Source organism: Terrapene carolina, unplaced genomic scaffold (genome assembly GCF_002925995.2).
Source record: "Terrapene carolina triunguis isolate 2854851 unplaced genomic scaffold, T_m_triunguis-2.0 Scaffold58, whole genome shotgun sequence".
Taxonomy (NCBI): Eukaryota; Metazoa; Chordata; order Testudines; family Emydidae; genus Terrapene; species Terrapene triunguis.
This window is the reverse complement of record NW_020664409.1, coordinates 94,708,179-94,725,844: the sequence shown is the minus strand read 5'-3', so window position 1 is coordinate 94,725,844 and position 17,666 is coordinate 94,708,179. Positions and strand designations below refer to the sequence as shown.

Here is a 17,666-nt window from a genome sequence, read left to right as displayed (position 1 = left end):
TGGGGGGGGGATGGATAGGGGTCAGGGTGGTCGGGGGGGGAGCAGGGGGTTGAATGGGGGCAGGGGTCCCGGGGGGGAGCAGTCAGGAAGGAGAGGGGTTGGATGGGGCGGCAGGGGGCAGTCAGGGGACAGGGAGTGGGGGTGTGTGGAAGGGGCAGGGGTCCCAGAGGGGCCGTCAGGGAACGGGGGGGTTGGATGGGGCAGGAGTCCCGGGGGGGCAGATAGGAGGTGGGGGCTGGGCCACGACCCCCTCCCTTAACCGGTCCTCCATACAATTTATGAAACCTGATGTGGCCCTCAGGCCAAAAAGTTTGCCCGCCCCTGCTCTATATTCAGTCTCAGGTCAAAGGGGGTTGAGAGGGAACTGAGGGCAGTTCACCTGTGCAGACCTCTATTTCCTTGATACCAGCCACAAGAATGTGTAGAGTGTATGTGCAGGTCTAACAGGCACTGCTAACAAAAATCTCTGATCAATGACACAGGGACACATGCACATCTGAAGTGAAGCACACATAGGGGCACTACTCGAAGAAGAATAAAAGTATCCACATGGGTCAGAGGTAGAGTATACTGTTATAAGTACATCAATATAACTGGTAGACAAGGCCTGCCTTAGCTTCAAAGTGTGAATTAACTGCAGCCAAAGAACAGAAGAAGGGAAAACCAAAAGTTCATTCTATGGGTGTTGGTGAACAATGGCTCAGAAAAATGAAAAGATCAGTTCAGCTATTAGCAATGTTTCTGATGCCGGTGAAAAATGACAAATAAGGGGGATGGTACAGCAGAGGCAACGGATCTGGATGATTTTCAGTTTACGACTGTATACAAACTCTGAACACAAAACTTAGGTTCTGAAAAAAAACCCCACAAAAACACACCTGTTGCTCATCTCATCTCTATTTTCTAGTTACGTTTTGTGAAACAGTACCTTGGTAATCTTCATCAGTCAAAAGATTTTCTCCATAGCACAGGCTGTGCTGACACAAATGACACACACAAACATACCCAGAACAAAAGGTTAAAGCCCTTTGCAATATTTCATTTCCACAAAGATTTAAACATTTAAATATATCATAAAACAAAGAAGTGATTCAGTATATATAATACAGATCTACTAGATGCATTAGTCATTCAATAAAAACAATGCACTGAGGATTACAGAAAATACCTTACAGAAGGAAAATAAAAATAAATTTACTTAACTGAAGGGTTGGGGTGGAAAGCACATACGGTACCGTACTTCATAGTTCTTCATTTTTCCAGCCATAAATCAGGATTACCAATATTTATTATTTAACATGCCCCAAGGATTTCCAAAAACATTACTTCTGTGGTCAGCGGCTCTTAAAACTAGTATATTAAGGCTATAATCCTGCAATCAGTACCAATAGGACAGACCCCCTAATCTCACAGAGAACCCATATAAGTTATTGCTGCTCCACATGGGCACAGAGTCCACATTAGTAGATCCAGTTATAGGACTGGGGCCTAAAACGGTAGCACTGGCTGTAGTTTAAATGGCAGTAGAAATAGGGTTGCCAACTTTCCAATTGCAGAAAACTGAACACCCTTGCCCTGCCTTGTTCCTTCCCAAGGCCCCACCCCTACCCCGCCCCTTCTCTAAGGCCCCGCCACCCACTCACTCCATCCCCCCTCCCACCGTCGCTCGCTCTCCCCCAGCCTCACTCACTTGCTCATTTTCACCGGGCTGGTCAGAGGTTTGGGGTGCAGGAGGAGGTGAGGGCTCTGGCTGGGGGTGCGGGCTCTGGGTTGGAGCCAAAAATGAGCGGTTTGGAGTGTGGGAGGGGGCTCCAGGCTGGGGGGTGCAGGCTCTGGGGGTAGGGCCACAAATGAGGGATTCAGAGTGCGCGGGGGGTCCCCAGGATGAGACAGGGAGTTGGGTCACAGGGAGTGGGTCAGGGCTCCAGCTGGGGGTGTGGGCTCTGGTGTGGGGCCAGGGATGAGGAGTTAGGTGTGCAGGAGGGGGCTCCGGACTGGGACCAAGGAGTTTGGAGTGCGAAAGGGGGTTCAGGGCGTGGGCTGCACTTACATCAGACAGCTTCCGGAAGCGGTCAGCATGTCCCTTCGGCTCCTAGGCAGAGGCGCAGCCAGGCAGCTCTGCATGGTGCGCGCAGCCCGTCTGCAGGTGCTGCCCCCACAGCTTCCATTGGCCGCAGTTCCCAGCCAATGGGAGCCGTGGAGCTGACGCTTAGGGCGGGGGCAGCGCACAGAAGCCCCCACCCACTCCTCCGCCTAGGAGCCGGACATGCCGTCCACTTCTGGAAGCCGTGCAGAGCTAGGGCAGGTAGCGAGCCTGCCTTAGCCCCGCTGCGCCGCCGACAGGACTTTTAACGGCCTGGTCAGCAGTGCTGACCGGAGCCACCAGGATCCCTTTTTGACCAGTGGTTCTGGTCAAAAACTGGATGCCTGGCGACCCTAAGTAGAAAGCAGCTGAGAGGAAGGTGACTGTAGGGTAGGTATTTTGCTTATTTCCTGAGGAGGGAGTCTTCCTGTTAACATTGGTCAACAAGTCATATGCATTGTTTTTAAATATTACACATTCCCCTGGAGATTATGTGATGAGTGCATTTTGTAAAACTAAATAAATGGAATAAAAAAGAGGCACAACTCATAGCTGTAAACACATTAAGATTCCAAAATCAGGGCAACATATTCTGACAACTTGTGACCACTGTAGTCAATGAGAGTCCAAATGCTATATATACCTCCATCACAGAAATTTTCTCTAGGCTGAAACTTGGGATGCAAATACTTTGTGTAGATTTTTAAAAAAACACTTCAGTTATGTATAAATTATAGCAGTGTAAAAGAGGAAGTTTACCCTTTTAGAGATTTGGCACTCCTAAAATGCTCAAGTAAACCGGATTTCAAAAATGAAATGCATTATTCATGTCTCAGGGTGCGAGATGCTACTGCAAAACATACAATAAAAGTAATAATCATAACAATTTTTCACTATAGGGTCTTCTTTTGAAATGTGCCTGCTGACCAAGCGCTATAAACATTTCACTGCACCATGAATACTTTTGAAAATTATTTAATGTGTTTTTAAAATACACTTTACTAAATTCTTCCTATGTTTTATAACCTTCCACAAAATGTTTCTTTGAATAATTAAAAAAAAAAAAACATGAAAAAAAAAATCCAACAATCTTCTACGTTTAAACACTGTTATGATTCGAACATGAGTCTTAATGAACTAAGAAACTGAAAGTTCAACCATGGAAATTCAGAAAGCAAACATGACTGGAATAAGGAGAGGGTGTTGCAGTCTGTAACTTACAGATCCTTGCCTGTCAGATGGCTGCCCAAGTGGAGTATAAAAGTTAATGGAAACTGGGTCAAAAGAAAACTAAGGGGAAGGATGTGTCCTCTGATCTCCCAGCTGGTTAAAGCAAGGAAAGCCTATGGCGATTACTGCCCAGTGTTTTCCAGCTGATTTGCTTTAGTTCTGTGGACAGTAAAACAAGGTCTGAGGAAAAAGCCTTAAAAGACTAATTCCTGAAACTTAATTTTCATTCCCTGGCTGGTGAAACCACCCTCCATCTTATAATGACATTGGGTCCACATTAAATGAGTGTCACAGAAAGTTTGCTCAGGGTATCTGTGTTTGTTCCTCCTGTTTCGTTATCACCAGTAATAAGGAACTTAAGCTGACCATGCAACTGATTCTGCTGGAGGCAGCTCACTCTTCCATAGCTCTGTTGTATCAGATATAAACTGCCCCCATTGGATTTCTGCTCTAGGAATTTATGGGGATGGTGTTGAACTTTAAGGCTCTGGTCCAACTTCCATTAAAGTCAGTAGAAATCTCTGTTCAGTTTGGGACCTGGGTACCTGAGGCCACATTTCATCCCATCTGCTGTGGCTGTGATCTGCACAGGTGCTCAAGCTGGAGTTTCATTGTCTTAAAAAGGAGGGGGTTGCTGGCAAGATGTTTTCAAGGAGGCCCAGCCAAATCAGGAATTAACTTCCTCCCTCCATGCACGATAGCCCAGATTAGATATCCTTCTGGACATCTTACAAAGCCTCTCTTTATTCTTGAGCATTTAAAGAAGAGGTGAGTTGCAAGACAAGGAGCTGGCCCCAAATCTGGGTATTAGTGTGTTGACTCCAGCAACCATTTTTGCGTGTCTGCTGGTGCATGGTTATTAACTCTGACCCCTAGAGATACCAACCTTCCTTCACTCCCTTTAACCACCCTTCTGCATACAACTCTTTATCAAAGCATTGGAACGACTTATCTAGGGTTATGACGGAGTCTCCATCTGTGGCAATTTTAAAATCAAGATTGGATGTGTTTCTAAAAGATCTGCTCTAGGAATTATTTTGGGGGAAGTTCTATGGCCTCTATAATGTAGGAGGTCAGACTAGATGATAATAATGGCCTTGAAATTTATGAATCTATAAACTGCCCTCTCCAAGTGCAACTAGCTCCTATACCAAACATCCACAATTAGTAGGTGCTGGGGAGAAAATAAGCTGGTAAAAACCAATGACAGAAAAAACATTCCACTGATGTAGGAAGCATCTACACTATAGCGCTACAGCAGCACAAATGCAATGCTGTAGTTGTGCTGCTATAGTGTAGACATATCTTATGTACTTGATATAAATGGCATTGTCTTAGGGTAAGGTCCTCAAAATGAGGCCAATCTGCCAACACTTAATACCTGGTGTAAGGTTTATTACTAAGAGTAGAGTACAATCAATTGGACTACAAATGATACTAAGCATAACGCCTGTTATGAATCTTGGCAAAATCAGGCCCTGTTTTATAAACTTGGGCCCCAATTCAGCAAAATAATTACATACATGCCTAACTTTAAGTACATGCAATCCTGCTAACTTCACTGGGACTATCCATTAAGTTAGGCACATGTTTAAGTACCTTGCTGAATCAGGCTCAAAGTAAAAAAAAGAACTATTAAGTCATCCTTAACAAGCAGAACTTGTTATAAATAAAATGATTTAAATAGGAAGAAACACAGTAAATCTATGTGGAGAGGCTCGATTGTGAGTGTTCAAAGTAATTAATTAAACAAAGGGAAGAGTACGAGTAAAATGGAGGAACGTACTTTAGTGTTGAGGCTTTCAGAGCAAATTAAAGTGCTCCATAAAACAACTCTGCACATACTATACTGACAAAACCCAGGTGTTAAGTGGTGGTAGTATACAGATTTAAAGGTGATTAACAATACATTACATTATTAAGTCTCAAGGAAAATAAATACACCTTAAGTATAACATATAACAAATGTTACATCCTCATGACTATTTAGCTCAAGGACTAGGTTGTTAACCAAAATAACTGGGAAGTGTATTTAAGAAGCATCTGTGAACAATAGAGCTAATCTCAGCTCTACTGTAGTACATTCTTTTTGCCATCATTATTTTAATATAACAACTTCATAGCAATAGCCACCAAAACAAAAAAAGTGGAACCTAGTTAATTTTACAATAGAATATTGTTTAACTGTGCCTACCACAAAATATTACCAATCCTATTTTAAAAAAATAAGTAAGTAAACTGAAGATCAGAACATCTCTCTCAAACTGGGTCATTCATTGCACTTTGGTGGAGTCATGCTGACTGAACTGGGCTCTGAGTTAATGTAAGAGCCCATCAATGTGGATCAGGGCCACCTACTATAAATTAAAACTTCTCATTGTACTTAAAAGACACCATCAAGTAGTTACTTACACCAAGTGCTTAATGCTTCATTCTGCCATGTTAGTAAAAGAGGTTTCATTATAGCACAAATTAAATTAGTTATCAATAATGTTTTGCTATTTTAATCTGAGCATGACTGACAGAATAAAGAAAATGAGGAGGAGGAGGAGGACAGTCTTGTTATTACAGTCCTGGACTGGGACTCCGGAGATCTCGGTTCCATTCCTGGCTCTGCCACAGACTTCCTGTGTGATCACGGGCAAGTCACTTAGATCTCCAATTCCTCTGGCCCAAATCACATGCTTAATTTTAAGCACATGAGTAATCACAGTCAAATCAATGAAGTGACTTACATGTTTAAAGTTAAGCACATGCTTAAATGCTATGGGGGATTGGGACAGAATGCTTGACACTCTGCAGAATGGAGCCCTTAATTATTTTAGCTCATATTCTCAAAGGTATTTAGCTCAATGGGAGTTAGGCACTTAAATACCTTTGAGAATCTGGGATTTTGTATCTCAGTTCTCCATCTGTAAAATGGAGATATTATTCCTCCCTTCCTCTCACCCTTTGTCTGTCTAATCTATAAAGATTTTAAGATCTTCATGACAGGGACTGTCATTTACTATGTGCCTAGAACAATGGGGCCTCATTCTAACCTTAATACAAGCAATACATAATAATATTGGAGTATGACTATGTGGTTTGGGAGACTATATTAAAGAGTTCAAAATAATGTTCTCCTTGTTCAGCCATTGTTCTAAGCCATAAGCGTGTCTACAGGCAAAATTAGTGATTTTTGCCGGCAATAAATAAGGCAGATTTTAAAAATTCTTAATACTAGCAGAAAAAAACAAACTACTCCTAAGAATAACTGGATTAAAGACGGGTTTATAAAAACACACCCATCATGATCTTTGGAAATGTTTACACTAATTAAAACAATATACTGCATACAGTAGCGTAGCGGGGGGGCGTGGGGAGCGGGGCAGCGGCCGCTTCCTCACTGAGCACAAGTGGCACCTTGTCAATTTCTTGGCACCTTTTTAATTTTTACTCACCCGCCGGCCTCCGGGGCTTCGGCAGCACTTCGGCAGCGGGCCCTTCACTCGCTCTGGGTGTCTTCAGCGGCACTGAAGGACCCGCCGCCGAAATGCTGCCGAAGACCCGCTGAGTGAGTGAAGGTCCCGCCGCCGAAATGCCGTCGAAGACCCGCTGAGTGAGTGAAGGACCCACCGCCGAAATGCCGCCGAAGACCCGTTGAGTGAGTGAAGGACCCGCCGCCGAAATGCCGCCGAAGACCCAGAGCGCTGCCGGGTGAGTAAAAGCGCCGCAGTGGATGGCGCCTTTTTTTTTTTGGATCGCTCCCCTTGTTCCCTCCACCTGGCTACGCCACTGACTGCGTATTTGGAGATAATCAGATTAACCCCCCAACCCCAAAACTGTTCCTAACAGGAAAAAACAAGAAAAAAACAGAACTCACTAAAGACAAATTACTCAGGAAAAATGCCAGTGAACAGATATGCCTTAACTCAGGGTGTGTTCAATAAATGGGGGAGTGAATTCCAGAATCAAGAGCCCACCTGCTGAGAATGCCCTGGCTTCCCACCCCCAAAGTTTAAATCCATACGAGAAAAGCCACTAAGTCACTAAGAGCCTTGTTCTTGGGGATATCTAGGAATCCAAAAGTAGCTGCAGAATCCAAAAGACTCCCAATTATAATTCTCAGTAATAAAATCAAATAATACCTCCTCATATAGCACTTTCTACTGGTAGGGCTCAAAGCATTTTACAAAGGAGGTAAGCTTCATTATCCCCATTTTATAGATAGGGAAACTGAGGCACATAGCCGTAAGGTGACTCGCCCACAGTTACCCAAGCAGACCAATGGCAAAGCTGCAAATGGAATCCAGGTCTCCTGAGTCCCAGTCCATCTCTCTATCCACTAGGACTCATTATTTTACAAAGTAACAAACAACAAGCAGATTTCTGAAATAGAGGGAGTAGATATGAGCTTCACCTTTTCTTCTGGAGGTTCTCCCAGTGTATCAACATCACCTCTTTCTTGTCTGGACCCAAAGCCCTGACATGACTAAGCACTGGGAAAGCAGAGATACTATGCCTCTTGCTCTGATAAATTCCCTCTTACCTACAGTGCTGATTCTGCAAACACTTAGGCACATGCTTAATTTTACAAATGCAAATAGCCCTACTGAAGTCAAAGTACATAAAGGCAAGTGCAAGAATAAGAATTTGCAGGATCTAGACCACTGGCTACGTCTACATATTCCACACCCTGAGCAACATAAGCTATACCGACATAAGTGCTCGTGTGCACAGCACTATGTCAGTGGGAGAGCTTCTCCTACCGACATAGCTTCCGCCACTCGTGGAGGTGGGTTTTTTATGCCGACGGGAGAGCTCTCTCCCGTTGGCACAGAGTGTCTTCACCAGATGTGCTTCAGAGGCACAGCTGTATCGGCACAGCTGCACCACTGTACATATAGACATACCCTTAATCTCTACAAAGGAGAGAGATTATTTTCCTCACAGTAAGGCACTCAGAAATCATGTTGAGAATGTGTTCTATGAACCTAGATAAATCCAGCAAGAACAATGCTCTTGTATTTCTTTGCACACACTATTTGATAAATGCAGCTTCTATTGCATTGCATGAAACATGGCCTCCAACATATTACGAAAGTGAACCACATGGGTAGGAGCTAACTAATTCACATAAAATATGCCTGGCTATGTTACAAACATAATGGAAGCCTCTACATGCTGTTTAGCGCAAAACACACATAGACACACACACACACACAAAAGGGAAGTAAATATTAAAAATGTGTTGAAATGCCTCCTCAAACCAGCTTTTGTAGGGAAGTGAGCACAGAACCTTAACACTGTAATCCTGTTTATAGTTTGGAGATTGCAGTCAGCACAGAACATCATTCATTCTAAATTACATCCAAAAAGCTATGGTAGAAGACCATTAAGGTTGCAGAGTCAAGCACTCCAAAGTTAGCAAATGCAAGAATTTAGGTTGCCCGTGCAACCTTAATTTGCCCCCTTTGCACACATGTATTATGATAGTCTCTTAATTACATGGTCACATGCTCTTTTTCCAAGGGGCCCCTGCCTCCTTCAGTACACTAAATGGACCCACTCTGGGAATGAATCAGGGTGTGTAGTGAAGGAGGCTCATTCACGGATTGTGTAGCTATTCAACATTTCTTTATTTTTCTTATTCACTGTGTGGCCTCAGGGCTTAATTTACACTATCCAAACCCTGCAGGGAATAAAATATTATGAATTTCCTCTGGGCTTTTCTCTAGTGCTTTCACTAAAGCATACGAGTGCTTCACAAACATTAATTAATTGATCCTCATGACACCCATGTCAGATTATCCCTATTTTACAGTTGGGTAACTGAGGCACAGAGAGATTAAGAGCTAAACTGCCCACTAATTTTGGGTGTCCAAAATGAGACACTTGGGGCCTGTCTTTTCAGAGAACTTCACATTTTTACTGCACTTCAAAAAAAATAAAAAAATAAAAAATAAAAAACCACATAGCTCCCATTGACTTCAGTTACAGAACTTGTGCCAATCTGGCTTTAGTTTAGGCACCAAGAAAAAGAAGAACACACAATTAGTAATCACCTGTGAACAATTTGGTTTAAGTGCCTTGTTCAGCATCCTTGTGGCAGCAAAGGCAGGACTAGAATCCAATTATCCAGCAAGACATTCATCTGCCTTAACCATGACACCATCCTCTCCCTTCCTACAGGTCCATGCCTCATTCACTACATATATTCCCACTTCTGCAACTGATCCAACCTCCCAACCCCCTCGCCAGCTCATGCCCCCCTCCCCTTCTGCTCTGATCACCTTGTTACAGCTCCTTTGCCCTCTACCCTCTCTTCTCCTGTCCAACCTCTTCCTTCTTTGTGCCTATATGGGTCCTCAGCCACTCCACCTTTCTTCAGCTCCTATCCCACCCTCCTAGCTCCTGCCCACCACCCCATCCAATTGCCTTGTCCTCTACATATATCTCCCCAATCCTTCCCCCTCCCCTTTCCTTCTGCCAATGCCCCCCCCCCACACACTCCTCCCCAGTCTCTGGCTCCTACAACCACCTGGCTGACTGCCCCCCATAGAATATTAGGGTTGGAAGAGACCTCAGGAGGTCATCTAGTCCAGGGGTCAGCAACCTTTCAGAAGTGCTGTGCCGAGTCTTCATTTATTCACTCTAATTTAAGGTTTCGCGTGCCAGTAATACATTTTAACATTTTTAGAAGGTCTCTTTCTATAAGTCTATAATATGTAACTAAACTATTGTTGTATGTAAAGTAAATAAGGTTTTAAAAATGTTTAAGAAGCTACATTTAAAATTAAATTAAAATGCAGAGCCCCACCGGACCAGTGGCCAGGACCTGGGCAGTGTGAGTGCCACTGAAAATCAGCTCGCGTGCCACCTTCAGCACACGTGCCATAGGTTGCCTACCCCTGATCTAGTCCAATCCCCTGCTCAAAGCAGGACCAACACCAGCTAAATCACCCCAGCCAGGGCTTTGTCAAGCCGGGCCTTAAAAACCTCTAAGGATGGAGATTCCCACCTCCACTCTTCTTCACCACTCTGCATTAGTCAAGCTCAGGGGTAGGAAACCTATGGCACGTGTGCCGAAGGTGGCACGCAAGCCCAGGTCCTGGCCACTGGTCCGGTGGGGCTCTGCATTTTAATTTAATTTTAAATGTAGCTTCTTAAACATTTTTAAAACCTTATTTACTTTACATACAACAATAGTTTAGTTACATATTATAGACTTATAGAAAGGGACCTTCTAAAAATGTTTAAATGTATTACCGGCACGCAAAACCTTAAATTAGAGTGAATAAATGAAGACTCGGCACAGCACTTCTGAAAGGTTGCCGACCCCTGGTCAAGCTGATTCTTCCTTCACCTGCATGCTGCCTGTGCTCAGCAACAGTTGCAGTGAGAGCACAAGACAGATAAATGGTTAAAGTTTGGCAAAGTTATAAGCAACTGAAAACAGAGTCTTATAATGGGAAATGTTGGGCAACCTTAAGTATAGGCGGCACTATCAGCCCCACCTTAATATCTTCCTTCCACTGGCACAATAAATGCCCAGATTCTCTGCTGTGCAGCAGATGGTCTGAGGGGCAGAGCCATCAGGGAGCTGGTTATGGTTTCCTGATTCTCAGGGCAGATCTGCGCTACCCTGAGATCTGCCTTGGTTGGAATCGTCCGGAGACTGCTCTAAATTACACTAACTGGACACAGCCCCTAATGAACCATATACCAAAAGAGCACAGATGAAAAGCCGAGTACTTCAGCCACTCCCCTGTCCTGCCCATAGCAATCGCCTATGACAGGGCTGAGAAGGGGCAAAGTGGTGTCACAGGAGCTGGGTACACTATCTCTCTGTCCGATAAAAGCTCCTCAAGGCAAGAAATTCTCAACTGGCCAGTCCAGCTTGGTTCCCAGCCTCTTTGTTCCACTTAAGGAGCATAAAGGGGCCAGAACAGAACAATCTGGTTTTTAACTTTATTTTAAGTGAAAACAAACAACATCACTGTTTAGGCTTCTTTTGCCTGGAGAGTAACCTGGGCGGTGTTTACTTTACAGGAAACAGACTCTTGTTAAAAAAGGAGAAGTGGCACAGGGCAAGTCATTACACAGGTGAGCTAAATTCAGTGTCAGAGGGAATTTCCACGGACAAAGGATTTCCCACAGTCTATTGTTGGAAACAGCACTACATTTGCTCATTTCTTACTCAACAGGCTGCTGATTCAACCAGATGAGGATGCAGCTAAGTTTCACCTTGTGTGTTGCTCCAACTGCAGATTAGGTCAACAAACACTTGTCTTTTGGAAACCTATAACTATACTTCATACTACTTCCTTGTTATTTTCATTGTGAGCTTCTGTCGTCTTATACTGGCATGTAAGTGCAACTGGCAAGGGTTACATAAGGTGAAATATCAGGAGTTTGAACTCCAGACAACTGCAGCAGAACAGATCCTGCCTGGAGGCAGAGGGCAAGCTCTCCCTATCCTATCAGCTTCAAGCTTTCATACTGCTTGATGGACACTTATTTTTAAGTGTGGTTCATAAGAAGAAAGCAAGGCATACAGAATTCACCATGTGTTTGGAATCACTGTGCTCTTCCATTTACACACACACACACACACACACACCAACAACAACGGACACACACTTAGTAAGATCAGATTGATAAAAGGTGTTTTTTTACCTTCAGGTTGAGTTATGTTAATAAATGAAAAATGGTAATCTCTGTCTGCACAAATTAATAGCCTGGTGCTTTGTCCCTGGGAAAGAGTTGGACCCTCTGTTGGGTCTTTCCCAAGTCAGCAGGGAGCCTGGCCACCAGAGGCTGCTTTAACATGTGGTTCTGTCTGTTCGGCTTCCAATAGCAGCCACCCTAACTTTGGTAAGGATGAAGGAGAAATAGCACCAGTGTCTCATTCACCTTAACTATTACATAGATTTTAGGGAAAAGTGCCCCACTTTCTAAGGTAGATTGACAGCTGGCCAGACACCAGCAGGAGAGATGCTGTATAGTTTGGAGGCCACCTGCATGCTTTGAAATTAGCCCACTTGATGGGTGCAGAATAAGTAATAAATAGAAGAGTAGAGCTGTAGAAGCTCCCACTTCCCATGAACAGCTACAGAAAAAAATACTTGCTGTCCTCCCCTGATCTCTTTGTTCTGCTGCGAGGCTGTAACCTGTATTACACTTCTTCTCCTAGATTGAAGGCACCTGCTCTGGGTGACTTTTTTCCCATGTGACTTTTTCCCAGAACACCTGTCAAAGCTCTAGGGCTTCTGTGCTTTAAAGAAGAGATGTGATATTTGGCAGGGAGAACGCTATGGTGGCAGGAATGTGTCTTTTGCTCTCTGTGAAAATCTGCCCACAACTGGCCAGGTTATGAGCCCCTGAAAATCTCAGTTTGCATATACTAAGTAGAGACTTAGCGGCTAAATTCACAGAAGACTCCCACTCTGTACTGAGCAATGGGACAGGGGCTGAGAGCAGGGCTTTCCCTGCAATTGCTTCTCCTGGCAGCTGGGGGCTGCTCTGGGGCCAGTCACAGGCAGTGAAAGCAGGAACATTCTCTTCTATGCTTTCAATGCTCCCCCTGCTGGTGGCAAGACAGTTGATGAAAACAATCAGCTTGCCAGGAAGGCAGGCAGGTTGAAGAGCTGAGCTCATAGACTCATAGACTTTAAGGTCAGAAGGGACCAATATGGTCATCTAGTCTGACCTCCCGCATGATGCAGGGAGAGAACAGATGGGGGAGTCTGAGATGAGGAACTGAACCAGGATAGGGGACTGGGCCTGGAACAAAGTGCTGATGGTGAGGACTTGGGGATCAGGATGGGAAGCTGAGGGGGGTGAAATGGGGAGGGGAGATTAGGACACAGACTTGAAGGGGCAGGAAAAGAAGGGGACATGTGCAAAAGGAGCTGTAACCACTACAGCACACTTGTCTCTAGAATAGAACTCAAGATTACAGAGTCTCAACATTCCTCTGCGGCCAGCAGATAGCTGTGAAAGCCCTGCAAAATGTGTGTCTTGTCTCCCTCTAGTGGCTGGCTCCACAAAAGATGACAACTTTCTTCTGCTATTACTTACTCTGTTAGCTCAAGTGGCAGAGGTCTGGGCTATAGATTTGAAGGTTCTAACCTTGATGATGAATCCATATGAGAGTCAATATGGTTCAAGATCATGGAATTTCTGATTACTAGTTTGCTTTTTTAAAAACAAAAATACTATTTGCTCAGCATCACATAGGAACTTTGTGATGGGGCAGGGATAGACTCCAGTTCCTAAAGGTGGCATTCAACTGCCTGAACCAGGGGATCATCTTTTTTATTCCCACAGTCACCTGCTTTGTTCACTAACCATCTTCCAACTTCTGCAACAAATGAGGTACATTTCCTATAAAACTATTTATTAACTACACAACCCTGGTTCATTCCCAGAGTGCCTTCCATCCTCTACACTGAAGGAAATAGGAGTCCTGTGGAAAAAGTAGTATGTGATCATGTTATTAAACACTGTATCACAATGCATGTGCAAAGGGGGCTGAATTAAGGTTGCATGGGCAACCTTGATTCTGGCATTTCCTAACTTTGCAGCCTTTGATTCTGAAGACTAAATGTTCTTTTAATGTAATTTTTGTAAGAATTAAAAGTGTTGTAGAAAATCTCATCCATATTTGGCATGGCAATGATCAGTTACCTGATGTACTGTAGCTTCAACTGCTTGCATGTAATGGTTTAGCTCTCTGTCCATTGCAGCATATTCTAACATCACACTTTCCATACTGTTAACCTCCTCTACATCATCTGCAAAACAAAGTACATAGGCATTCATCACTCCTCCATGCAAATGAGAACATGACTGGATAGGAGTTAGCTAAATTCATCTGCAATCATTTTAAAACATAAATTATTAAAATACAGTGAACATTTAATTACTCAAATCCCAATTAATTTAAATTCTGTTATCTGAAAGGTAGCCATAGCCTCCCAAAGTTGAATTACAGGCTTAAGGGGTGAAACCTTCATAGTTTATAAACTCCGGAGAAAACGTTTCTACTGCAGAATTTAAAAAGTCTGTAGTCTTTCCAACATTTGGAGGTCAATTTATCCAAACTCTCAATTATTGGATGTCTTTCTAAAACATGCTCTAGGTTAACCATAAATTGTTGGAGCATTAATGAAGTAGGGCCAAGGATAGAATCCAAATGAAAGCTAGGGCATGTGTTATTCACAAGATCAGACCAGATGATATTATTAATGGTTCTTTCTGAACTTAAAAATCTATGACGGAAAGTGAATTTCATGTCCTTCTGAGAAGAAATTGTGTTTGAACTGTAAGTCAGTGGAGCAAGTGTTTAATGTACTCTGCACCATACTATGCTGTGGCAATCCTTATTATGAAGATTTTGTGCTAAAGGTATTTAATTTTGTTACTTTCATCTGGTGATTCAATGCTTTTCTTTCTTTACAGTTGATCAGTGCTTGACCTTTGTTACCTAATAAGGAAGATACATTATTATCTTTAAAATATGGAAAGTACTTCCTATGTTGTGAATGAAAATACAGTAATAATATTTCACTATTTGTATTGTACAGCAGGTGTTTGTCATGTTCCTCAAATTTCAGTTATATTTTTTTTACCTATTTTGCAATCATAAGCCCTTTTACATTTCTTGGGTAACTTCAATAAACAACTTACTCAGAGACAGACACTTCCTGGGTTTCATGAGAGTGTGAGAGAGAGAGTGTGTAATTTCAGTTACCAACATCTAGTCATTAGGCAATCAGGATATTTTCTGAAGAAGTTGCATGTCATGACTCATCAGACTGCCTGAGAAATATTTAATAGAAACCCTGTCTCATTGTAGTGGAGTTCAAAGCTATAATTAGTCCCCTTTCTTTCCCCTCTCCCCCAAAATAAACATTAGAATTGTAAAATCCAAATGGAGTCAGCATTTTATAACACAGGAAATAATGGAAGACTTAGCCATATGGATGAACCAAACAGTGCTTTAATCCAGTTAGTAGTCATTGCCTACTCAAATGTAGTGAATACATGTTGTTCAGTAAGACATTACTATTTTTACTCCCCTCTGCATCACTCCAAACACCTTCTTCCACCTTCAGTTATGTCTCTGCTTTTCCATTCTAAACTCGCTTTTTCTTTATTCGGACATTACCTTTCAGGGAGAGACACTTGTCATATACAGTACAAAAGTGTGTATAGTTTCCTCCAGTTGTGCAATTTTTTTTCAACTGCGCCCTTACTTATCCCATGACAACACTGCAACAGGAACACAGCCCCTGGTGACCCTGGGGTTCAATTATTGTAACTTCTTCCTTGCAGTGCTTCTACATCACTAGCAGCTTGTGCAGAACGCAGAAAAACGTTGCTTAACTGGTTTGAGCAATAAGGTCATATTGTGGCTGCCTTGAATTGGCAGCCTGCGAAGCAGAGGATTGGCCGCAAGAGTCAGACCTCAGCTGGTATAAGTCACCATAGCCCCACTGACTCCAATGGCGCTACATCAATTCACACTGGATGCGGGCCTGTAGGACTTCCAAAAGCCCTCGCTATATTAGAGACCTCTCTTGTTCTGGCAGATATTTGCATTCTGACACCACCCATTTTCTAGTAATTCAATCATCACGTCTTGTGTTGCAGGTAATCATCCCTTTGTACTGGTGGCTATGAGAGGTTCATCTTCCTTCTCTGTCATCCATCCCAGGACCACCCTCTCTCCCTTTCAAAACAATGCTGAATGACTATTTTCCAGAGTGTTGTTTTCTTAAAACCACACACAATCTCATGTAATGGCATGCTGGTTCCTGGGCACATACCCATGTCCTAACATCCTGCTTCTAGGCTCTGACCAGCAGCTGAGTCAGGTGACCAAGGATCATGTGCCAGCAGCCCAGAGGTGGCACTTCCTAATAAAAAAGAACCTGAGCAGACAAAGGGGGGAGACTCAGAGTCAGGAGAAAGACCTGGGAGGTGGCTGTCCATGCCAGCCAGGTGGAATATACCTACAATAGTAGAAGCCTCCCCTGAGAAAGGCTTCAGGAAGGAGATGGGTTTAGCCAGGAACTGTCAAACCTAAGGGGAAGGGCTGGCAGATTAGTGCTGGAGTTGATGTTCAACTATTATGATTTGTCAATAAGCAAGACCCCAAGACGAGAATGTTTCTTGAACCATGTGAGTCTACATACATTTAACATGGAGACAAGGTGGTGTAAGCAGACCATGCCCATACCCCCATATGTAACACCTTTCCCTTCCCTTATTCATCCCTCTTTTTGGCTATATCTATAGTTTTATGAGGGTGTCTTGATTGGTAAGGTTGGGTGAAACTATATGTATAACATGTAGTAGTTTGCCTTAAAGCTGCTGAGCCCCCCAGCCATCTATGTGAAAGATTGAGTTTAGCTATGGAGTACCATCACAAATCGTACTGTGTAGCCATTTTTCTCTAGATGATTCCCTTGTATGAGAAAATCCTCCTTATTTCCACTCCAGCACATCATGCAGCCTTGAGGCTGGTAGAAACGCCTCCATGTAACACATGAAGCTGAGACTAAATCCTGGCTTTTGAGATACTGAATCGTCGTGTTGACTTTCAATGATAATTTTGTTAGGTCTGCAGCAGCTGAAACCATTATCCCAACTCAACCCCTCCTTGCCCCTGGTTGATGGTGGGAAGGCTGGAAACCTCCATGAGGAATACACTTATGGAGTCCCTCGCCTATCATTCCCGTGAGTGGGGAGGCAGGATTTGTTCAGCCCCACACAACAGACCCTGAGGCAGGTCTCCAGGGTCATACTAGAGGTCCGTTAGAGCAGTACTACTAGGGATTCCTCATGGATGCTTCTGGGTCCTTGGGTGAGATGGGGGCTGGGGGATTGTGGGATGGCTGGGATAGTGAGGCTCTATAGAAAAGATAATACAACCCCAGGTTAAATGATAATACAGGTCCCCAGCTCTCCCAGTCTTCATCTACTCTATGTGGATCCTAGACTGAGAGGGTGACCTCCACAGAGTCTGGAAGAGAAGATCAACAGTGCCCCAGAAACAGCTGAGCCATCTTCCATACCGAATTAAGGTCCTTTGTAGGGTGTATTTCTTTCATGAGCAAATCTAGCTAGGATGATCTGGGTCATTGACTTTGACAAGGAAGTTACACTTAATGTTTTTATTCAACTTTTCGGTGGGCCAGGGAAAACGCCTTCCTATGGGGAGGCTAATAGAATTTGGTAAACTGTCTTTGCTGTTTACTGGTACAGTAGAATGCAAATCTCTGCAGAGAGCAAGCATACAGCACTGTATTTGACCTCCCAGCTCTTACCAGCAGAAACTGAAAGTTTTGCTGAGACAAAG

General features: G+C 43.5%; 1 protein-coding gene across 1 annotated transcript in view; it reads right to left on the bottom strand.

Annotated features, from left to right (window-relative positions):
• The window catches only part of NSMCE2 (NSE2 (MMS21) homolog, SMC5-SMC6 complex SUMO ligase), a 171,532-nt gene that overhangs the window by 121,809 nt on the left and 32,057 nt on the right, over positions 1–17,666 (bottom strand). Inside the window, exon 3 of the mRNA XM_024192589.2 lies at positions 13,988–14,094. Within this exon, the coding sequence (XP_024048357.1) occupies positions 13,988–14,094 (107 nt within the window). The remainder of the gene's footprint in view (positions 1–13,987; positions 14,095–17,666) is intronic.